Raw genomic sequence first — 23,699 nt, 5'->3', positions numbered from 1 at the left:
ATTTTGGTCTCCACGCTTAAAAAGTCTAATATGCCTTTAGAGAATTATATGGATGTGTTTTATTTCTCCATCTTGTGTATAGAACACTCTCTATTGGTTGTTGGATTTTTTTTTATTTAATATTTTATATTGAATGACAGTTTACAGAGGTTTTCCAAAACATAAAATTTCATTTAGTTTCATGATTTAAAAAGAACTCTTTTGTGGCTGGGAGAGACATGGCTTTCAGCTATTTCCATCAATTTCCTACAAAGCAAACAAAGCAATAAAGACCTTGCTAATTATAAAACTTAATTGTAATGTAACTGCAGTTTTGAAGACTGCTAAATATACTTTGTATAATTTCTGCTTTTGCTTGTTTTTTCAGCTTTCCTCTTGGAATTAAGTATCACGAAAATAAGAAATATCATCGTCATCTTCCGCTTATCCCTTACTTGTAAGGGTTGCGGGGGGGGGGGGGGGGGGGGCTGGAGCCTATCCCAGCTTCTACGGGCGAGAGGCGGGGTACACCCTGGGGGACAGGAATAAGAAATGTGTTAATGTTATTTATTTTTCCGCGAGCGACACATAATTTGTTATAGTTAGAGATCACCTTTGAAAAAGTTAATTTACCATGTATGAGTTTTAGATGATGTTAATTAACACCTCAGCACAGCAAAACTATGAGAATTCAGAAATATTATGACCTCTGGTAGTGTTTTGACTGTCTGTTTTTTTTAAATTCCAAACTCACTGCAGCGAGGGTGAATGAAAAATTATTCAAACTTTAACCCTAAGACTCGTTAACTTTTGTGAGACATCATGTCCTCATTGCTCTAAAAATAAAATCCCCACTCACCTCTTGTCATAATGACTATATCTTTGTTTAAAAAAAAAAATCATTATTTTTAAAGTTCCATTAATTATTACAACTGCTGGTGTTGTGAATACATTTGTAATTTGGTTTAACTGATCTTTTGCGGAGTTGTAAAGAGAGCATTGTATCCTGAAGCGATCAGTAAATCTAATTCGACAAGGCACAGACCCAATAAACACCTTCTGGCCATATTGCAACAGCGCTAACATATCGCCATCTAGTGGTTGTTGACAAGCCTATACCGGAACTAGCGTCTCTTGAGAAGCGAAAGAGGGGAGCGCCCAAGGTGGAGGACAGACCGGAAGCTGTAGTTTGTTTTCTGGAAACCACCTGACTAGCGTGGAGTCGGGAGAGTAAAGATGGATGCCGCTGTTACCAACTCAAATCTGGTTCGATTTAGAAGTATCTGTCATTTATATTCGATGTTTCGTTTAAAAAACATCGGCAAATTAATATGTTTATTTGCCGTCCTTTGGGGTTTAATTGGCCCGTCGACAGCGGAAGACCAGGACTTCATGGAGGAGTTTCTGAAGCGAGAATACTCTCTAGTAAAGCCTTATCGGGGTGAGTTTGCTGTCAAGTGAGGTGTTAGCTAAGAGGTGTGTTTGAGCGAAACTAAGCTGCTTTACCAACAGTAGCAGCTGTTTTCACGTTACATATGTGTTCATTTTTGGCTCACTTCAAGAAAAGTTAATGCTGTATTAGTTGACCCGACTAATAATTAACTGAAGGAACTTTGTCCTGTTCGGTCGTTTGAGGTGACTCATCTCGGCTAACAATGTCACAAAACGGGAAAGAACCGACAAATACCAGACAAAAACTGAACAATACACCACAAATGTATAACGTCATCCAGCAGGCAGGGAACCCTATTGTGTGGAGTATAGAATCTTAAATGCAGCAGTTATTTATACCGTCGTGCTCTTGTTCCCCTTACACACTAATTGGTATTATTTACAGTTAACTGGCAACAGCCGCTGATCTCTTAAGCTGTGAGGCGTTCAGTGGCAACAAAGATATTACCACTTAAATCTAACATTGTACTAGTGATTGTCCATCTGCTTCCCTGGATAAACACAGCCACCCATTTGTGTTTTATCTAATTTTTTTCCCCTTCTTTTTTAGGGGGTGGGGTAATACAGAAAAAGTGCAAATGTTTGACTGCAGTTTTGGAATTAAAGCATCCAAACATTTTCTTAAACAGGCTTGAGGAATCCCACCAACATGATGCCTTCTTTGCAGGTTTGGGGTTTTCTAGTACTTCATCGTGGGACCTGATGGGTACTGCCATGGTTACTCTTGACTATGTGAGACTCACTCCAGACCTGCAGAGCAGACAAGGGGCAGTATGGAGCCGAATTGTAAGTCTGTTACGGCCGACTCCAAAATCCCTGACACAGTTAAATCATTTCAAATCATCCTTCACCTCTCGACAATTATATCTGTTGTAACTGTAAAAAAAAAAAAAAGACAAGTTCAACCTGCTTCAAATGTAGAGCTTGTTACTATGACAAATGCAATCACTCATACCACACCACAAGAATAACCTGCTTGTCCTCTTCTGTTCTTTAGCCTCTAGTCTTGAAGGATTGGGAGCTCAAGGTACACTTTAAAATCCACGGCCAGGGAAAGAAGAATCTGAATGGGGACGGTCTTGCCATTTGGTTAACTAAAGATCGCATGCAGAATGGTAAGTTACACACCAGATGTCATACCTCATTCACGGAATAGAACGGAATGCTACATTAACGAAGGATCAGACGTATCCTTGGCTCATCTAAGTGCTTAAATTCACCATCAGTGTTCAAGTTTTATTCATACAGAGAAGACATTTAAGAACTCCAGAATCCCCCACCCCCCATTACTATACAAACATAAAATAAGATAAGCTATATAACAAGCAAATGTTATAGATGAGCAAAACATGATCAAATATAATGAAATTAGGCTAATTAACAAAAGAAACAAGTTAGTATGCATGTATCAACGTATCAAGTTTCAGAATACTGGTGGCGCTGAAAACACAGACTGGGAGCTGCATAAAACCCGGCGCTACTTTAGCCACCTCTTGAATAATTCACCTTGTAGTGGAGTTGAATTGCACTATGGGTAAAATTGGTTCTCAGCTTTTTACATTTGCTGTTATTGAATTTCAGGATTTCTATGATTACTGAAGAAGTAGAGCACGTTTTACACTTCTGTTACAAGAATTGAAAATTTCCAGTTTATTTCTATTTCACATTTCATACGACAAAACCAAACTTGGATGTACTTGGAAATAAAGTAAGTTCATTCAAGTCATATACAACAAAATGTATAAGATGATAAGATATCACATTAATAAAAACACAAGTTAGAAACATTCAGTGAAAACATACAAGATGGGAAGGTAACGTGCTAAAAAGGAATCATGTTAAAGGTGTTTTTCTTGATAAAAGTGAATAATTATAAGACAAATTCCTTAAAGTGGTACCTGATGAGCCAACATTAAAACCTAGCTAAAAGTCTGTGTGAAAGGCTGTCACAGAAGTAACCCTCCCCATCCTCTTTTACAAAGTCAACCGTCATTAAGAGTAGCAGTTGCTCCTTTAGTCATCGATAAATAGTTGAATGATTGAATTTTGTTGCTGGCCAAAGTGTTAGAAGTGCTTGCTTCCCATCTCTGCACCCAGTCAATATGTTTTTTAAAGGGACAAACACTAAACACTGAAGCTGCAGAAATGACTCGCTTAAGTGTTGAATTTTTTTTTTTTTAAAGAAAACATTTAAAATGTCTCTGATTCTGGCTTCTTAGGTGTGGGTCTTTTCTTGTGCCTTAAGTTTTAGATGACTGAATATCTTTGTGTTGACAATTGTTGGCCATGATTTAAAGTGAATGGAAGTTTAGTCCAGTTCGCTCTTGTGAGGCTATACCACAACAACAGGGTGACACAAGCTGCACGTTAACCGCACCAGTCTCAGGTCAGGCTCAGACATTAAAAGGCTGGTCAGGTTCTGTTTGGGTGGTTACCACTCTGTCTGAGTTCAAACAGAAAAATATACCCTCGACTTAAAAATAAATCTAAAAAACTGACAAATGCATGGATAATGAAATATATTTGCTACTTTCTGATCCCCCCTAATATTTGAAATAATACCCATCCTTTAATGGTGGTCACATGGTTGATAAACCTTTTTTTTTAGTTAAAATCATTATTATTTAACTATCCCCCTTTCCAAATCTTGCATGCATGGGCCTCAGTCTTTCTTCACATTTGAACGTTTCAGCTGGAACATCGTGCGCTTTTCTTTTGTCGTGAAATTCACCCTAAGCCATCTCTCTGTGTCCAGGTCCCGTGTTCGGCAGCGTGAACCAATTTACTGGACTTGGAATCTTTGTGGACACGTACCCAAATGCTGATAAGAACCGTGACGTGAGTGACTGGTTGCTCCTGTTCTTCACTTGTCAAGCTTAGACTCCTGCTGCTGTCCTCACCAGTCCTGATTGAATTCCTGGCAAAAGCGGATGTGTACGCTCTGTATTAACACCTTGGCCCTGTAATGAAATCTCGTAAACTGTGTAACATACACGGTTGACACTGTGCTGATCTCAAAAATGTCATATTTCTTTCTCTGCATCCCCTTTGAATGTGCAGAAGAGCCAAGCTGGCACTCAGGTAGCATCAGAAACGTCTCTCTATTCCATGACTCAAGCCACTGAATCACCAGCACTCATCTCCAGATCTTCACCGCCATCAGTCACATCATTGCATGTATCTGCGGTGATTCATCAGTGCGTTGCATTGCACCATTGTGATGCTTCATCCATTATCACAGCATGACTGAGTGTATTTGTAGCTCTGCAGATGGAGACACTGTGTTAAGCTAAACACCCCCCTACTTTCCTTGCAGAGGACTTTCCCTTATGTGTCCATGATGCTGGGGAATGGGACTCTGTCATATAACCACGATCAGGATGGCCGATTCACTGAGCTCGGAGGCTGCACCGCTATGACACGCAACGCAATCCATGACACGTTTCTCCTTGTCAGATACTCCAAAAACAGACTGACGGTATGAAACTCCTTCTTTAATGTAGGACTCACACAGTTGATTTGCAGGCTTGCTTTTCTCTTCAGTCATGTCAAAGACCTTATGTCTTGTCGTTATGGAAGTTCTTTAAGATTCAACACATTTTTAATATTTCCTCTAGGTGCTGTCGTGGTAGCATCTTTGGATGAGATTAGGTTTTTGCATTTGCTTTGGTATGAACCTCATATGAGTAGTTTTTTTTTCCCTGCAATTGCTCCATTTCCACTTTCTGCTTGGATTGATTTAATCGACAGATATATCAGGGATTGTAAGAGAAAACAGATACATGTCAGCTGAGCTTGGAAAATTGAAGCTACAGCAGTTGGTCTAGTTTGTCTCACTTCTATGATATGAAACACCAGTGTTTTGGCAGCCCAACAGTTGCTGTCAATCAAACACAGGCCAGGAGAAAAGGGAGCATTTGTGTTTTCTTTATGACAAGATTCTATTCCCTACCCTAATGTACACTGCCCCACAAAAGCTGCAGTAATTGCCAAAGACAATCCGAAGTGGTGGCAAGCAGCTACATCAGCGGTTCCCAAACTTTTTTCCTGCGCACCCCCTTCTACGTCCCAACGGGGTTGGTGCACCCCCGATTCCCCCTCCAAAAAGAAGGGGAAAAAAAATGCACCAAAGCTTTGTTTTATTGCCATTTAGGCTAAAAATTGATGTTTTATATGTCAAATTATCAGAGCACGCAACAGCAACAAAGTTTCAATATAATCATTAACAGAAAGCACTGTTATTTTCAGCCGCGTGAAAGAAAAATTGCAGCAACAGGCCTATTTAAAAAGAGATCAGTCTGAAACTTTCCAAGTGCAGAAATAAAATTACAAACAATCCATAACATAATTACGTAACAAAGCATAGGCTCAGAAATATAAAATAAATTAAAAGAGGGTAGATCCATCTGCAGGTGCAGCGCAAAAGTCGCTCGGCCTGCAGCGAGAGAGAGATGTAGGGGGGGTGGGGAGGAAGATGTGTTAGTATTTCTAGTAGGTCTATATTTGTAGCAATAATATCAATACCGACAAATACTTGCGACCGGTCGGTTTGCATCCTGGCACAAAACTCTCCGAAGTTTGACGCCATGGAAGACAGTTTAAGCTTGACATCTTGACTCTCAACTTTGTCATGCGACGTCCCACTTGACAGTTTCCCATATTTCAGCCAGTCAAGCATTTTTGAAGAAATGAATGAAACGAGCTGACGCGCATATTCGAAGATAGCAGTGCATGGTAGAAGAAGACAGCAGCTCTCTTCCTCTACATTTCTATCAAAAACTAATAAATTATAGATTTTTTTTTAAATTTAAAATAAAAGGGATTACAAAGGAAATTTTTTATTGTTCATGTCTTTTAATGTATGGAAAAATCTCACTTAAAAAAACATCACTGTAATTGTGTAATATTTCACCAGACTGCCATTACATTTTTCATCTCCCCCTGGTGGCAGCTCACGCACCCCTGAGGGTGCATGCACTTAGGGAATCCCTGAGCTACATGATCTGCTCCACCTTCCTGCCAAAAAGGTTTGGCAAGATCCAGCAAAAATTACATTCTTAAAATTTTATTTTGTTCAGTCAGGTTTTGTGAGACCTTGCAAATCCTTTGCAGGATCTTGCCAAAGTCCACTTTATTTATTTTCAACCATTTAGCTTCTCCCTCTCCATGTCCCTGCCAGGTCCTCATAGAATCAGGCCTTTCCTTGCTTTTCTATTTATGAAAGTAACTCATGGAATTATCCCACCAAACAAGCATATTGGCAAACCTAATCCAGCAGAAGACTGCAGTTATAGATGTTAGTAATAACTTTATAAATCTGTATTTATCTGCTCCCAGTCATCCAGGCTTGTGGGTGTCGAGTGCCTACATTTATTTATCCATTTGAGATTGGTGGGATGACACAATGAAGCTTTTCCATAAACACTCTGTCACTCTTGACCTGTTATTACCACTTTACTTCCCCGAGTGATTCTTCCTCTCCCCTCCAGCTCATGGTGGATGTGGATGGTAAGCAGGACTGGCGAGAGTGTGCTGAAGTCTCGGGAGTGCGGATACCTACTGGCTACTTCTTTGGTGCCTCGTCTGCTACTGGAGACTTGTCGGGTATGACATCAGAGAAAGGAAACTGCCGATTCGGCATTAGAAGTTTGCAGGAAGTGTGTGTGAAGTCTTCATCACTGACTTGTGCACATCGTTGCAGATAACCATGACGTCATCTCCATGAAGTTGTACCAGTTGACGGTACAGAGGAGTCCAGAGGAAGAGGAGGAGGAAGAAGAGGACATCCACATCCCTAGAGTTGACAACATGGAACCATTCAGAGGTATTGGCAGCATGGACCTCTTGTCTCAACTCTCTGTCCTCTCTCTGAAGTCTACATGGTTATTTGAGCTCTGTGCATGAATGAATGATCATTTGATGTTCGTGTCTGGCTGCCACAGCATAGCACATACCTTAGGGGATTATTCAGACACCTTTTCAAAGAAACACTTTCCAGTGCCAACATACTGATACAAATAGTGATAATACAACATACTGTTCATAACTCCAATCCAACAGTTTGGTAGCACAAACTATTCAAATAAAGAAAACAAAAATAGAGAGTAAGGGAGGGCAAGAAAGAGAGAGAGAAAAGAAGAAATAGGAGAGAGTAGAGGGAAGACAGACTTGGATGTTGTCGACTAGACAAAGTGTTGTAATATACCATAGAAATAACTTATAATTCATACCATTTAATAACATGCTGAAGCTTAGGAATGAAAGCAGGTTGTTATGGTCCATCCACTATGCATGCATACATGTTCCCTTCTATTCCAGGCTTTATGGATATAATCTGATATTGCAAATGTATGGTTTTCACATAAATATTTAACTCCATTGCTATTTTTCTTATTGTTGCTTAGTAGTGACATTTTTAACATTAGAATTTGGCCACAGTCTCCCCTCTCTGTCATTCTAAAGGTTTCACTCCAATCACATGGTGTACTTCAGCAGAGTTGATGAAAACTGTCGACATTTGCACCTCTTAGATGACTGGACTTTTATTTAGTCTACGTTTTAAAGACCACACCCCAGACATTTCTGAAAAGGCCACACCTGTGGATGTTCTCATTGCTGTTGAGGCTTTTTGTTAAAATATAGCATAACAGTACCACTTAAAATCATTTTTTTTAATGTATCAAATTACTCTGTATGAGGAGAGAAGCTTTGCTCGCATCGATGATTTCACACAGTTTCACACGATGCGGCCCCGCATGAGTTTACAGGACTTAAGGGGGGTTTCCACTTACATGCTTCTGCTGCACCTCCCAGAATGTATTTTACACCCAGACCCGTTTGGCCCTCTGCTTTTTTCTTCCTTTTTCGTTACTTGTTGGACCACATTCATGTCTCTTTTGTTTACGTCTGCCTCCTCATGAGATCACTTGAGACAATGACGTGAGGCGGTGCACTGCTCCGTCAGTGTTTAGTCGTGTTGTTATTGTCACACCTTGTAACGTGTGCATGTTTAAGATTCAAGGAAAGAACGTCACTGGAGATTCTACTAAATGTGCAATGCAAGCAGAATCCTAGCTGATGAGGAATTTCAAACTCCTGCAGTGTGTGCTCAGCTTCAGGAGACACATTAAAAGAGTGACGTCCATTCACCAGGTGGACAACATACTGTCGCTCCCAATGAATGACAGCGTTGCTCTGGAACTGCTGTATGTGTCGAAGCAAGTATTTACTAAAAGGTTCACCAGTGGAAAGCTGATGATTGCCTGTTTCATAGCTTATTTTCATGCTTCGCAAAAAAAGACAAAAATTATTGCGTGTTTCAATTAATGATATTGAGAAAAAAAATCTGTTCCTTGTGTTTTGATGTTTTGAAATTCAGGAGTCCATGAAGGAAGGTTTCTTGTTAAAAACTGAAGGTATAAATATGTTCCTGTTTCAAAAAGGCATTAATGAGATATATGGAGATATATCAAGTCTGATTTTTGGTTGGTGAAGACGCAGTCATACATGTGTGATAATCTCGTGCTTTTTCTTTGCAGTTGAAATCGAGGAGGATAAGATGAGTGGGGTCCAGTTCTTCTTCACCCTCCTGTTCTCCATCCTCGGCCTGAGCGTGTTGGCAGTGATTGGACTGATGTTTTATGGTCGCTGGAAGGAAAACAGACGCAAACGCTTCTATTGATGAAAGATCGTTGGGCCATACTAGGTTTCAAGACTGTAGGTTTCAAGACTATCATACATCACAACAACACAAAGACTCCTACAGCTTTAGAGTACAATCAAGTGAAGTGACTAACCAGCATCATGAGGGTGAAGCTGAGAGAGCAAACCCAAACGGACAGAGGAAGAGATTATGACCAGGTGAGCCAGCTCTGCAACCTTCCTATTGTACATCCTATTAAAGATAGATGAGACAAAGCTGCTACAAAAGAATTATTGTATTAAAACACGCTCATTGTTTGACGCTACAGCGTCTCGGTACAGACGAGACGCTTTAGCGTCATGAGGTCACTTCTCCACCTCCACAACAATAAAAAAAAAACAACTTCAGAATCAATCCCAAAATCGCTGATGCTGTGTAGTTTGATAATATGACAGGGTTTGTGAGTTCAATAATGTAGTTATCTCCTTCTACCACTTGGTGCCACCAGAGGGCAGACACTGTGAAGACCAGCCAATCGTTGGATCGTTGCTGCACCGAACCAATCACCTTTTCATGGTGGTACAGCTGCCGGGCTCTTTGAGTGCAGATAGCGGTTAGCTTCCAGCTGAAAGGGTAGAGAAAAAAGTAACTGTGATGTGAGTGTATAGCTGGATACTGACGTTCTTACTGTGAGTTCCATCCTTACTGCAGGTTTGAGCACCCCTCTTATGTGTTTTTGTTAGACCTCAGACTCGTTGGCTTAATTTTGATTGATTGGACAAGCAGTTTTCTAATGGGAGCAGCTGATGTAAATCTCTGTCCAAAACCTGTTAGATGCTGATGTACACCAGGTTTCAGTAGCAGTTTACATGAATGTCCTCAGAGAACTGCTAGTAGAACCCCCTCTCTGTTTTATGTTGTGAGTAGTTTTCATGTTGCCTTAGACTGGTGGTTCTCAAATGTTTCCATGTTGATCATCAATAAGCTGAGGGCTCCTATCTGATTGGATCTTGCCCACTAAGGCCCTTTACATATGCAGATATTTCTGGAGGCGGTGTTCAGCTGTCTTTTTTTGAGCTCATACACAAGAAATATATCCTATAGAAACAGAAAAGTATCAGTTAATAATAGATGTAGTGTGTATTTTTTTTTTAAACTTCCATTAGCATGGACATTTGAGAGAAATTAATAAGGAGGTACAACATCCACAATGACCAGGAAAATAAACAAAAATAATAAGTGAATTAGGAACTAAATATTTTTAATAGATATACGTATATGAGCAGAATATATTAATAAAATTCTATTTGAAGCTCAGAGTAGTCATGCAAATTAAATCACATCATAAAACTCAACTCAAACAAAGTTAACAAGAGTCCTTAATGCTGCTGACCACCCCCTCAGACTTCTGTTCTAGTATCTGTAAATTGAATTGTGAATGTACAGCATTGTGTAGGCAATTGTGTGTTCAAACAAATAGAAAAATAGTGTCAGGCCTTTACAAAGAACTGCAGTGCATCCTGGGTTCTCTGGATGTGGCTCTGTGAACGGAGTTGATTCGCGCTCATGTCTAGCAGGCGCAGAGTGCTGTCCTCGCTCCCTGGGGTTAGTGTCACCAGAGGGTGCCCTCAATTCTGGAGTACTGTAACCACCCATGAGCTTATATAAAGGGTGGTATTTAGGAGACAAATCTAGAATTCATCAATGCTTTTCATTTGTTTCTGAGTTTGTCTTTACGCACAGGTGGTAAAAACGCTTTTTCTGGTGGGTTAATGTGACTTTTAGAGAAAGAGTTTCTTTACTCAGGAACAATTGAGACTGTATTATGTTGAGAACAATGATTCAAAGGAACAAGCAGCCACGAGGTGTGTGTAACCACAATAATAATAACATCAAATAATGATAAATGATCTGCAAATGTGAGGAGAACATGGCTGTGCTGCAGTTGCATCACCGCCACCAGTGACCATGAGGGATTACACCAGTTGGCCTTCTTCACGTCTGGCATTTGGACTTGTCTAGCAGGAAAAACAAAAGTGTTTCAAAGAACATGAACGGTGTCACTGTTCTCTTACTCTGAGTGAACCAGTGTGAGCAAAGCTGGAAGATTTCCTGATACCCACATGTACTTTCTTGTTCTGGTACCTTTACTGGAAAAGCTTCCCATACTGGCAAAAAAATGTAGTATTGGGAATTGGAGTTCACATGCCAACCCAATACAATGGAATTTATTAGCTCTGAAACAGATCCCTGATACTTACCAGTTACCCAGTTATCTCTGACTTATATTACATACAGGAAATCCATTTTTTTCTTCTCCGCTCTAAAAGAAAGTAGGCTTAACAAGAAGATGTGCTGTGCTTCTCCTGGCAACTACTGCTCTGGAATGGAGGAGAAGAATTGATTTATGATAAATCAAAGTTCTAGGACATCAGATCAGTTCTCTGTATCGGCCACGATATGCAAGTTCAAGTATTAATACTGGGAGGTACAGAAAAGGTTTTTCGTAAAAGGTAAAAATGTGTCAATGCATCTCTTGTCCTGCCTCCCCCCATCAGAGTGTGGTAGTCCAAAAAAGATAAATAACACACATTGGTGTTTTTTTTTTACTTCCCATTCTAAACTCATGTATCAGAGCACAATAAAACTCTGCACAAAAGAAGTCTTTCTAGCTGATAATGCACTGGAGAGGATGTTAAGTTTACAAACCTGACCTAAGGAAAAGATCAAGACAATCAGGGTATGAAATTAACACTGGCTACTGGTCAACGCATCAGTTGTCTGGTGGAATAGCTTCTCTGCTAATATGTGAACATTCACAAGCCTTTTGGCAGGTGGACTCTGATTTCAATGAAATTATCTAACATATACTCAAGTAGCACAAGTACAGCCGAAGAATTTATGGAAGATTTAAAATGCCAGAATAAAAGCTAAAGGTGTGTTTTTATTTCTGTGTTGTTCAGCAGGGAGCAGCACTGACCTGCAAATGCTAAGTAGGTGCAGCATATAATGTTACAGCCAGGGGCGGGGCTCACCAGAGACACACCCCCTCATCAGTATGAGTGGAGTTTTATCAAGCGTTGGCGATGCTGTGCTGCCCCCAGCTGGGCACCGATGCAGCACAACTTTCGACTGGTTTCTGTGCTGTGATGGTGAATCCAGGAAAATCACATGACAATAAAAACATGTTTTACCTGACATTTATGCCATAGTTTTGGGGCTAAATCATTTAAAACATGATCAAATAACTCTTGTTCACATTTTTGTTGCAAATGTAGGTTTCATTCAGGTTTATTGTGTATACTTGGAGATTTCATTTTGATTTGCATGGCTTTTATAAACCATGATTAAACCCAACCTTTGGTCATGTTTAGTTTTACTATTCTGGTCCTGTGTTGAGTGTGTGTTCCTCAGAATGTCATGATACGCACTTATGTCACTCTCATACTGTTTGTCAAGCTATTTGTTGTTATGATTACGAGCACAATGAACTCTGTACTTGATTTATAATAAATGTAAAGCAGATTATTTTCCTTTTAAATCTGCCAACTCGTGAAAAAAAAAAGTCATACTCCTGTCTGATTTTTTTTTTTTGTTAATAAATGTTTCTATGGTGATCTTATCATGTGGTGACCCATGTTTTTCGTCTTTGTGGATGTTCTTTGTGTGTGTTATCAGCAGCACCTCAACCCCCCTGTAGCTTGGGGGCTTATTCCCGACTGATAGAAAATTTCTCAAATGAGGGTTGTCAGTCCTCTCTCAACACAAGGCTTTTTCAAAAAGAAATGACTTGTTGGTGTGCAATTGTTCAATAAAGAAAGAAACCAAGAAAGAATAATCTTCCAAGTTGATGTATGTATCTTGTATCGCTCTGTCTCAGACAGGATCAAGGACGTTTTCTTTGTAGCAGATTAGGGGGCCAGCAAGGTAATTCAAGGGGCTTTCTGTACTATCAGATTGCAGGAAGTTGTATGTTTCTGATGTTATATTTATATGTTGTGCAATATTTTCTGTTTCCCTCAGAATATTTTATCATGGGAGAACTCAGTGCTGGGTTCAGACTGGGAGACATTATCATGACTGACTTCTCATTCTACACGGTCAAAAATGGGGTCTGGATCTTTGGGCGATGATACTGAATGTTTTAAAGTGGACAAAGATGAACTTGGCAGTGTGAAAAGTATCTGTTACCTTGGCCAAATTATGGAGGCAAAGGAAGAAGTGAACACAAATCATATTTAGCAGAGTTTCACACAAATTGCTTCAAAAATCAACTGCATTCCCATAAACAGTTTTTTTTAATTGTTCCAGGGGAGAAGAAGCTGAGATTCACGAAGAGGCATAACTCAGATGATTTTAATATTTTCAAGTGGAACGGCTCATTCGTGTTTGAGGGGTCGTTTTGTGTTGAGTTTCAGAGACATGATTTTGTTTAAGTTCAAGATGAGGCACCAGGCTCTTAGACGTCAGGAGATTAGCCCCATTCTGCAACAGGTTTGTTTCCAAAGTTTTTAGATTAATTTAGCATCTAAGGTGGAAAAATAGATTATCAAAAGTTTTCATTTGAAATCTCCAACGCTGAAACTAAATGTTCATGTTTGTGACTGCCCCATCTCAGTTCATTTGCATTTACTGATCGAAAACTGTTATTACATTTAGTCGTAGTTATTTGCAGAGCATACTGTGCATTTTCCAACGTGGAAAGATGATCGTGGAAAGAATCCAATCAGCCTCGTCCCCACTCTCATGTCTTTGGACTGTAGGAAGAAGCCTGAGAACCCACACAGGCACAGAGAGAACATGCAAACTCCACACAGAAAGATCCCGTGCCCCAGCCGGGTCTCGAACCCGGAACCTTCTTCCTGTGAGGCGACAGTGAACCACTGTGCCGCCCTGGAAAGATGATAGTCTCGTAAATTTTTGATAGCTTCATGATTTCAGCTTGCAACAGCCTCACATTTTCTCAAGAGCCATCAGATTGTCCATGCAGATTTGAAGCCCCAGAGTATCAAAATTAAAGGTCACTGACTTTGGTCTGGCCTTTCACCTGTCAGATAAATGAAGAGGAGTAGAACTTTCATTCTATATGCAGTGTGATATGCAGTTATCTTCCTTTCCATTTTACAATTGGTGCTCTTCCAACAACACCAGGAGAACACGCTCACGAATGGATGGAGAAAAGCTGAGTTGATTTAATGAGTCAACAACCACCGTTGTGTCGCAACAAGTAACCCTAATATACCCTGGGATGCTCAGTACCTTCAACACAAAGGCAACCCTAGTAATGTGGATGGAAATATTTCTTCGAAGCAAAACAACAGCAACATCTAAACTATTAAGATTCCAGCATGTGTTCTATTTATTTTCTGCTGACAATGACATGAGAGTCAAAGTAGAAAAAAGCGTGGTAAGTTTCGGGTAAGCCCGGATGCTCCTCCCATGTCGATATTTCTTCGTTCCAGCACGAAGCAAGAGGCCCTGGGTGTCTCTCTCCCCCTCATACCTGTTTGTCATCAGTTGGCGCTGGTTGAGGAATGTTGAGACCAGCACCAAAGCACTGCTTGCTGCACCTGTCATCAGCCTAGGAAAGGTAAGCCCTTAAATATTGGATTATTTTGAATATACTTTATGAGTATTTGTGTAAATTAGTAGCTTTATTTCTGACTGTACAAAAAAAACCCTGTAGAAAACAAAGAAAGCTTTAAAGGTCAAAGTCACAAAGTGATACTGGTAGCCATCACCCTGGTACCATGTTGTTCTCCAACAAAAAAGGAAGAGAAAGAACATAGAATTAAGAATTCCAAGTGGACTGGATAAGAAATATGCCTCTCTTTTTTTCTTCCTCGGTGCAGCACCACACCGATGTACTTGATCAGTACCTGTGTCTCTCTGTTGTCTATAACCTGCTCCTTAATACTAATGTGAGGTGGCTCAGAAGTGGAGGGGTCCTATGGGGTCCTTGAGTGATTTTAGGGTTATCAGCAAATACCTGCGGATATTTGTGTCACGGCAGGAAAATGCAGAATTCAAAGAGTACCTTCATTTTCTGCAGGATGATGAAAATATGGAGCGTGCAGTCTTTTTGATGGATGCCACATCGCATCTAAATGAGCTCAACCTCATGCAGAGGAAAGAGTCTGAAGTGAACTGCTGAATTCTGTTACTGTTCATAACACTGCTTCTGCGCGTGCGTTTCAGTTATGGATGTTAACTTATGACGATACCATTTAGTCTTTGTTCCAGACATTTTAACTTTTGCAACATCTCTGACTGGATATGGTATATGCAGTTTATAAAAGTAGGGGGCAGGATCGTTTTTTTTTGGGCATTGATTTGAAAAATGTATCTTATAGCCAAGTATACACTTGTAACATAAAGCATATATAGAATGAAAATGAGTTCAGGCAATTTACAGCAGAAACTGAGTTGATTTATATATTACCTTCTTTCAGCGGAGAAGAAAACTAACCTGCTTTCTCCAAACACTTTCACAGACATTTAAGGACAAACTTACTTCATAGAATGGTTAATCTAAAGATAAACACAGCAGGTAACAATGATTAACTGGACCCAGGACAATTCACAGGTGCTCATTGTGCCTGATGCCTCAGTGTTGCCATATCAAACACTGATGTCCTGTAAACAGTGAGGTGAGGCGCCTGGCTTGTTTTACTCTGGTCACGTTTACACTTCTACCATCTCTAGTTCTGTAACAAGTGCTACTTTCTCATCCTGCAGATCTGAGATCAGGAAAGATGAATCGCTCCTGTGTCAATTGCTTGAAATCTCTGATGATATATCTCAACTTCCTCTGCTGGGTAGGTGGTTCAGCAACACTGCTGTCACACACAAATTCATGCTGGGTACAAACTGACAAAAAATAGGATTATTTTAATTAGCATTGAGATAAAAACACAAACACCATCTGAAGACAATTTGATCTGACACATTTTTTTAAATAAATGTTACACTTTTTGGAAACCTTAATTACACCGGCCAATTTTCAAACAATCACAAACCAAGAAAACAAATGAACTATAACACTGGAGTTTGTATCTCTTCAGCTACCCGGTGCATATCACTCCGCCTGATCAAATTATAAAAAACTAAAAAATAAACGTTAGGGGATCCGACATATGGCCATTCATCCAAATCAAATCAAATCAAATCAAATCAAATCAAATCAAATCAAATCAAATCAAATCAAATCAAATCAAATCAAATCAAATCAAGAGCCTTCATTGTCATAATACAGCATACAACAAAATTGGAGTGCAACTCTTTTGGTGCAATTTTTTCAAACAATAGTGCAACAGTTATTAAATATATATAATCAAGGTCAATCAATAGAAATATTTAAAAAGAAAGAAAACGATACATAAATGTATATATTTACATAAATATATATATTTACACAATTGCATCAAAAGTGAAAAACAGTGGTGTGAATTTGAAATTGCACATGAAAGAGATAGAATAGTTATTGCACTTAAACATCCATCCATTTTCTTCCACTTCTCCTGCTAAGGGTTGTTGGGTGGCTGGAGCCTATCCCAGCAGCCTTCAGGTGAGAGGCAGGGTTGACCCCCGCCTGTCCATCTCAGGGCCAACACATATAGACAGACAACCATTCACATTCACAACCACAGTCACTTTAGATCAATTAGCCTAGTCCCCTCTTATGTGTCTTTGGACTGTGGAAGGAAGCTGGAGTACCAGAGAGAACCCACACAGGAACAGGGAGAACATGCAGACTCCACACAGAAAGATCCCTGCTCGATCAGACATGTGTGTACCTCAAAAGAAAACAGCCTACACAATGATTTAATACTTTATGAATTTATTAATGGGCTTGTTATTCTTATTAATGTTTATTTCTTCCATTAGGTAGGCCAAATTTGGCCCACAGCCCGAATTTCGAGTCTTACTCTAGTCACGAGATGTCAGAAGCACCATTGTTTTTTGATGGTTGTCTGTAGCTTTTTATTTTTTGATTATTGGAAGACTTTTAAATGAATGGATTTTTCTTTCTGACATTAAACAATATTTATTTGAATTCATTTTCAATATGTAAGTATTTAAAAACTGGGCATCACTTGGTTTCAACCAGCTTTGTCATGATTCAAGTCTTTTTTTTTTTACACTTGACGACTTCTTTTGCTAAAACAGATGAGCAGCTATCAAAATGAAATTCAGATGTTAGTAGAATTGTATAGAAAAATGAATAAAAGTCGTTAAAAGTCCATCACTTCATATTTTTTACTAATGCATAATCTGTCTTGAATAATATTCTTTTGTTTTGGAGCTGTGTGGTGCATTTGTGGTCGCTTTCGGGATATTCCAGTCGATGAACTCCAAGTTTGCCTCCCTGGTCACCTCCTTCTGGCCCATCTACCCGGCCAACACGCTGGTGGTCACCGGTACCATTGTTACCTGTGTGTGCTTCTTGGGTGTGTTGGGTGGCATGAAGGAGAACCGCTGTCTGCTTATCAGTGTGAGTTCTGATAATAATATTCATGACATTTACAGAGAGAAGTACTAAATGGGACTGCTGTTTTAAGTTCTGGTGCTGCATTACAAAACAATGTAATTCATTTGCTTAAACACGCTAATGTTTTCTCATCGTAGCACATAGTAATGGTGCTTGTAATCATGGCCATTGTTTCTGAACATACAAGATAAATTTGGTTTGTGTATTCTAGATTGAAAAAAGCCCCCCCCCCCCCCATTTAACTCAGTTATGAGTTCTGACTGTTGTCTATCATCCACTCTCCTCTTTTTGCTTACCAACTCCAGATGGAATTATTTACCATCATCCCACTGGTCTGCTAGTGTCCTGGCACATTAAACCAATGACGTAAATGGTAGAAAAACTGTGCCGGTTAGAACAGAAGTACTCAGTAAATAAATACGGGCAACTATTCCCCCAAGAGTAATGGCGCTAGCATAATAAACATCTACGTGTTTAATGAGTTTACTACTGAACTTTATGGGCATCAAAATAAAGCGCCATCGTGTTCTTTGCTGGTAGAATAAGAGGACCAGATTATTTTGTCGAAACACATTTTAAATCAGCTACAAACAGAACCAAATTTTGGATGCTCAAGGGGTAAAATCCATTACACAGCATCATCTAAAAAAATTCTAAATATCAAATCAACTCATTTGTGTTGGAATTGTGATTTTCACCGACTCCAGTTTTTCATCCTTCTGTTCATCCTGATGCTGGTGGAGCTGGCCATGGCCTGTGTGTTCCTGGTCTACAGCAGAAAGGTGGGAGCCAACATATATGACTACAATCATCTTTACACCTGATATCTATGACAACTTCTACCAAAACATACTCTAGATAATTAGCACTACAGCCAAGAAGAAAAAGAAATGGAATGAACTGTCCCTTTAATGGTTTATGGAGCTCAAGACCTTCACGCGACTGCTGAGTGCTAGTTAGCTTTGCTGCAATGAGAGTTAGCTGTGTTAGAAATTAGCAGTTAGCAATGAAATACATTTCTCTTCAGAATAGTCTTTGTCTACATGAATAGAAATAGCCTTGTACTTAACATTTATAATTGTAATACATCCCCAGACTGACTTCCACTGCCTCACCCCCACGTCTTGTCGTGCTCTCTGGGCTTCAGAAGCCAACACTTCCCCCTTTGTGTACATTCTGGTTCAAATAAATCAGGATCAGGATCTTTGCTTGTGCAAAAGTAATCTTCCTCATCCTCTCTTTCAAAATCGGCCATGATTAGTTACTGCAGTGGCTCTTCTAGTCGTCAACAAAGATTTTGTTTTGTTGAATGAAGTTATGATGTAACTTCTGCGTCAATCACTGCACCTGCTCAGGAAAGTAGATCTGGGCATGTGTCCAACTCAAAAATGAAATAACAAAAATGAAATAACAGCTAATAATTCTTTTGATACGTCTGCATCTACTGCCCGATGTACCGCTAACATTAATTACAGTTTATATATGTCAGTTCTGCATCTTGGAGATAACATAGATTTCCTGTCTGCTGCAGATAGAAACCTACTTTGAGAAGGACCTGGAGCAAAGCCTGGAGATATACAGACACTCTGATCCTGAAGGCAACAGGACCATTAAAGATGACTTTGATGCTGTCCAGCACCTGGTAAATGATGCACCACTCCTGCTTTCTCCACTTCACATTAGCTCCCTTAATCCAAATTTATCATCTTGACACCCCCATGCTCTTTACACAGCCTCTTGCAGAGTATTCGGGCACACACATAAAGACATCCTCATGCAGTGTTGTCTTTTCTGTACAGTTTAGGTGCTGTGGAGTTCACGGAGAGGCAGACTGGAAGGGTAACACCCCAATCTCCTGTTGTACTGAGGATCCCTGTGACACCCAAAACCACACCGTCTGGAAAGAGGTTAGTAAACTCCGGGCTTTCAAACAGACCTCCATAGTCCCCAAATTTGATCTGGCTCATTGTGTACTTTTATTTTTCCAAATGATGTACTTTCCGATCCGAGTCATGAATCCTTCCGTCAGATCTTCACAAATGTGAGCATACAGTAGAACCCAGGCTCCTGATATTTAATAAACAGCATTAACATCTGTTACACTGTCTACTGCCTTCATCTGAGAAAAATGTCACCATTCATACCTACACAAAAATAGTTCCACTGATTTTGCCTCTTATCCTGTCTTGCAGGGGAAAAAAAATGCTATTTTACTGTGTAGTATTAATGTGATATTTCACTCAAGAAGTGTATTTTCCTTTGCAAGTACTAAAAGGTAGTTGTTTTGAGCTCACTCAATATGGTTTTTTTTTGTCTCTCTCCTGCATTACTTCGAAGTAAGAAAATGTCAGTTTACAAACTCTTAAGCACATTGTCAGGTATAGTCTACAACATCCTCTACAATCAGCTATGTTCTCAGGAAATCCACTTTTGCTAAAAAAAACCACACACACACACACACACACACACACACACACACACACACACACACACACACACAAAAACACTTCCTGTTCATGCTTGTCCACACACATTTATGGTCATGTCAAACAGGAAGTGCCAAAGTTGAGCTGAAATAGTATATACTCTGATCTGCTCTGGTTTTGTGAAAGCGTGCTTTTATCACCTGTTAATTCTCTATAGAAGTTATTCCCTCTGCAGCTCTCTGTCTTCAGACCTCATTGGCCTGATTTCAGAGCCCATCACAGCACCATTTCAGCTCATTTAACATGTAATTAACTTATTGGCCGAGACAATAAGAAATATCAGTCATTCTAAATTCCTACCACTTACCAAAGGCTGTACCACAGGGCTCTAGTGTGGGTCCTGCGATGTTTATCCTCTATCCATCTACAAAAGAGAAAAAATGAACACTTTAGAAACATTACAAATGTACAAATGAAATTACATAAATGATTATCATGTTCACCCAGGTTTTGTGTTTACATCCAAGTTAAAAAGGTCAACAGTGATGTGTGATGTGCAGCTGACTCTGATTTTTGTAATTATAAAGAGGAAGATGTTATGAAAGTCCACATATGCAAAGATAAGTCGGTCTGTAAAGGATAACCACCAATTGTGTGTTTCAGGGCTGTCTTATGAAACTGAGGAACTGGTTTGCTGGAAACTATCTTAGCACAGGTGCAGGCGTTGTCACAATGTTTATCATACAGGTACAGTACATTCAGCTTCATTATTCCAAAGATGGGTGACAATGTGTTGAATGAAATGCCAGAGACAACAAAGAATTGAAATGCTGACAACTTTTTTTCAAGGAGATGTACACTGCTGACATCAAGGATCACCTTCAGAAGTGTTTGCACTGACATGTTAGGATACTGTAACATGATCTGATTAGGCTGTGTTATGGTCAGTTTAGACGAAATATTCAGGAGGAGACAGGTTAAAACTTGCAACTACTTGCTATGCACTGGTCTGTAACAAACCTGCCAAGTTACTCTGCGGACTGAAGCTGATTTTCAGACACCCACGGCTGGCTGGAGTTGAGCTGAGAGGTGCCGGCTTACACCACTGCAACCCTTCAGTCTCATCAGTCTTTGGTTTTAAATGGCCATTAGACTCAGTCAACAAAACTGTCACAGTAGAACTGTTAAGTCAGCTATCACTAAAGAAAATCCCTCCATGTTGACGAAGAGAGTGGTGTTTCTTTCCCTTATGGTTCAGTAAAAATCTAATTTAACATTATTAACATGACTCAAGTGCTTCCTACATCATCTCAGGGACCATTGCTTCCTTTTCCCTTTATTGTAGTGCATGCATATTATGATTAAGCTCATGAACTCAGGACTTTAAAAAATGGAAATGAGTCAGGGCAAAAAAGTTCTTGGGCCATGTTCCTTGTAAAAATAATTCATTAATCATCATACTACCAAATATTCCAGTGCTACCCGTATATCAGAAGACTTTAAAAAGATTAGGAAAAAACTATCATCTCACACCTGCTCCCATCTAAAGACAAGTGACAAGTCTGTCAAGTTTTTTCAACTAGATTCTTTCAGCATTTTTTCCTTTTCACACACACACACACACACACACACACACACACACACACACACACACACACACGCACACACACACACACACACACACGTATATATCTATTTAGATATATAGATATATACACACTCATCAATGATCATTATATATCAGTTCAGAAAAGTAGACCAGTAGATCAGACTATGGTTGTACTGGTCAGCTTTCATGATTGAATATGTAACCGAGTGAATGTAATACTTTGTATTAGCAAGTAACACTTTGCATGGCTAAAGAATGTAGGGTTCTATTTTTGTCATTTTTACTTTGTACAGTAACTTTTTATATTTGCTCTTTCATGTCTTGCAAGTGTCAGCTAAACTGTATTTTTATGTCTCGTTTGTTTGCAGTTCTCATGTCTGTGTTTCACCATCTCCATCTTTTGTCACTTCAGTCGCCACGGACTTGGTTACCTGTGAAAACAGCCTCAAGAGCATCTCAAACTAACCGTAATTTTCTAAATGTCACTTGATTACCTTTTACCAATTTTTTGATAAATTATCTGTAACAGGTTGGCATTCTAGCCCTGGACCCACCAGGACTTTGGGAATGATTAGAATATTTGATCAGAGACTGTACAACTAACATTTGAGATCTTTTACATTCTGAATAATGTAATGTTTAGGTTTTAACCTGTTATCATTACTGAACTTATAATTATTATTCAACTTTTATGATTTGTGTTGTCCATTTAGATGATTCTCCTCAATTTATATGTTAATTTTAAAGCAAGTGGAAGGGAAGGCTGTTAAAGTTGTAACTTCTCTAAACTCCTTAATAAACCAGCACACTTGATGATCAAAAACCTCCCGTTGCTTTCCTCTGTGTTTTAAACGCGACTTACTGACCTCATTTGAAATTCTTCCTTTGGGGTTTGTTTTTGACAGAAGAAAGTTGATGACACACAGTTTTCCCTTAAGGCTAGGTTAATCAAAGGCGAGGTGAAGAATGTGAATTTCAGCCACTGAAGTTGACTTCAGGATGTTAGAATGTTAAGTTCTTGGTCCTTGCAAATGTCACATATTTCACTAGTGGCGCAGCCCTTTTCTCACCTGTTTAATGTGCCTAATGTGTGCATGCTGTTGCATTGCAGGACTTCTTTACACTGCCAGGCAACACGCAGACACACAAATGCATCAAATTATCATGCCTTTGAAGATCATTTTAGTATATTCATAGTATATTCATATGTGAACACAAAACCATCAGTTTTACATGAAAAGTTGGCATCTAGCCTGCTTGTGGTTACAGTGCAACGTTTAACCGCTAACCCAGTTACACTGAACAATAATTTAATTATTGTTTTGGCTAACATATATAGTTATGCTTTATGGTTGTTTTTAAAGAAAATGTTTTCCCTTTAAATTTGTAAGTCTCTGAGAAAAAGTACTCATTGGTGTGTTGTGCAAATGTTCTGTAAAGTCATGTTAGCATGTTTTGCAAGTGATTCATATGTAAATTCTCTAAATCCAATAAAGAGGAAAGAGCAGATATTCTAATGTTGTAACTGGAGACATACTATTCAGTGGATTTTAAAATGTAACTTGCAAATTCACAAAATTATGTGTTTACTGCAGGCAGTCAGCTGCTAAACCCTGATATGCTAACATTAGCAGTTCAGAATGTGAGCAGAGGGTGTGAAAAAAGTGTTAAAAGTAAAAAAAAAAAAAAAAAAGGATGCATTTCCATAATTAAAAGACTAAAGCAAGAGTGCATTTCATCATCTTTACTTGAGTTGGTAAGAAATATAGCATCTCGTGGTAATGGCCTATTGGTTCCAGAGGCATGACTGGCCCTAGGATACAAGCCATCAATTTGCATGAATGGATCCGTGTTTTGATTCATATGGCAGCTAGTGGTTTATTGCCATGGCGGTGTGGAAGGTTTGATCATGAAAGCGATGATTACTTGAAAGCATCTCTGAGCTGGCAGCCCTGATAAGCACCTGCGGCTGGATTGAAGATTTATCAGTCTGGCACCACAAGAAATCTCTGTTAATATCGTCCTCTTGAAACGAGTTGTCGGGCTTGATTGATGTCTCCTTCGATTTCTTCTTAAATGTTTCAAAGCACCCTCTTACTG

At 39.4% G+C, this 23,699-nt stretch overlaps 2 protein-coding genes across 6 annotated transcripts; both read left to right on the top strand.

Annotated features, from left to right (window-relative positions):
* The first annotated feature begins 1,150 nt into the window (after positions 1-1,150).
* On the top strand, positions 1,151-12,744 carry lman2lb (lectin, mannose-binding 2-like b). 4 transcript variants are annotated; one of them, XR_015116604.1, is made up of 10 exons: positions 1,151-1,420; positions 2,099-2,217; positions 2,429-2,546; positions 4,187-4,269; positions 4,492-4,512; positions 4,748-4,909; positions 6,921-7,035; positions 7,133-7,255; positions 8,970-9,291; positions 12,037-12,744. XR_015116604.1 is itself a non-coding variant. In XM_086207106.1 (9 exons), exons 1-9 carry the CDS (start codon positions 1,216-1,218, stop codon positions 9,110-9,112), a joined length of 1,089 nt encoding a protein of 362 aa, XP_086063232.1. In that variant the 5' UTR covers positions 1,151-1,215; the 3' UTR covers positions 9,113-12,734. The 4 variants fall into 4 exon arrangements, 2 of the variants coding, with proteins under 2 accessions (XP_086063232.1, XP_086063233.1); XR_015116603.1 differs by having other exon boundaries at positions 9,582-12,736; XM_086207106.1 differs by having other exon boundaries at positions 8,970-12,734.
* A 1,794-nt stretch (positions 12,745-14,538) lies between these two features.
* On the top strand, positions 14,539-23,016 carry LOC147260499 (leukocyte surface antigen CD53-like). Of its 2 annotated transcripts, XM_086207105.1 has the most exons (9): positions 14,570-14,663; positions 15,568-15,723; positions 15,812-15,891; positions 17,379-17,567; positions 18,272-18,346; positions 19,096-19,206; positions 19,364-19,471; positions 20,654-20,737; positions 21,968-23,016. In XM_086207105.1, exons 3-9 carry the CDS (start codon positions 15,829-15,831, stop codon positions 22,034-22,036), a joined length of 699 nt encoding a protein of 232 aa, XP_086063231.1. In that variant the 5' UTR covers positions 14,570-14,663; positions 15,568-15,723; positions 15,812-15,828; the 3' UTR covers positions 22,037-23,016. The 2 variants fall into 2 exon arrangements, with proteins under 2 accessions (XP_086063230.1, XP_086063231.1); XM_086207104.1 differs by lacking the exon at positions 15,568-15,723 and having other exon boundaries at positions 14,539-14,663; positions 21,968-23,015.
* Positions 23,017-23,699: the final 683 nt, after the last annotated feature.

This window comes from Aulostomus chinensis, chromosome 6, assembly GCF_037954235.1.
Source record: "Aulostomus chinensis isolate RoL2024-O1b breed Wild chromosome 6, RoL_Achi_v1.0, whole genome shotgun sequence".
In the NCBI taxonomy this organism is placed as follows: Eukaryota; Metazoa; Chordata; class Actinopteri; order Syngnathiformes; family Aulostomidae; genus Aulostomus; species Aulostomus chinensis.
Note: the sequence above shows the minus strand (reverse complement) of the source record. Positions and strands in the feature narration are given on the sequence as shown.

Excerpts from the sequence above, each read along its gene's own strand:
- LOC147260499 (XM_086207105.1), top strand. The coding sequence starts at position 15,829 with ATGAATCGCTCCTGTGTCAATTGCTTGAAATCTCTGATGATATATCTC. Across the intron at positions 18,347-19,095 it reads TCCTGGTCTACAGCAGAAAG|ATAGAAACCTACTTTGAGAA; the intron begins GTGGGAGCCAAC and ends TGTCTGCTGCAG. Across the intron at positions 19,207-19,363 it reads TTGATGCTGTCCAGCACCTG|TTTAGGTGCTGTGGAGTTCA; the intron begins GTAAATGATGCA and ends TTTTCTGTACAG.
- lman2lb (XM_086207106.1), top strand. The coding sequence starts at position 1,216 with ATGGATGCCGCTGTTACCAACTCAAATCTGGTTCGATTTAGAAGTATC. Across the intron at positions 2,547-4,186 it reads TAAAGATCGCATGCAGAATG|GTCCCGTGTTCGGCAGCGTG; the intron begins GTAAGTTACACA and ends CTCTGTGTCCAG. Across the intron at positions 7,256-8,969 it reads CAACATGGAACCATTCAGAG|TTGAAATCGAGGAGGATAAG; the intron begins GTATTGGCAGCA and ends TTTTCTTTGCAG.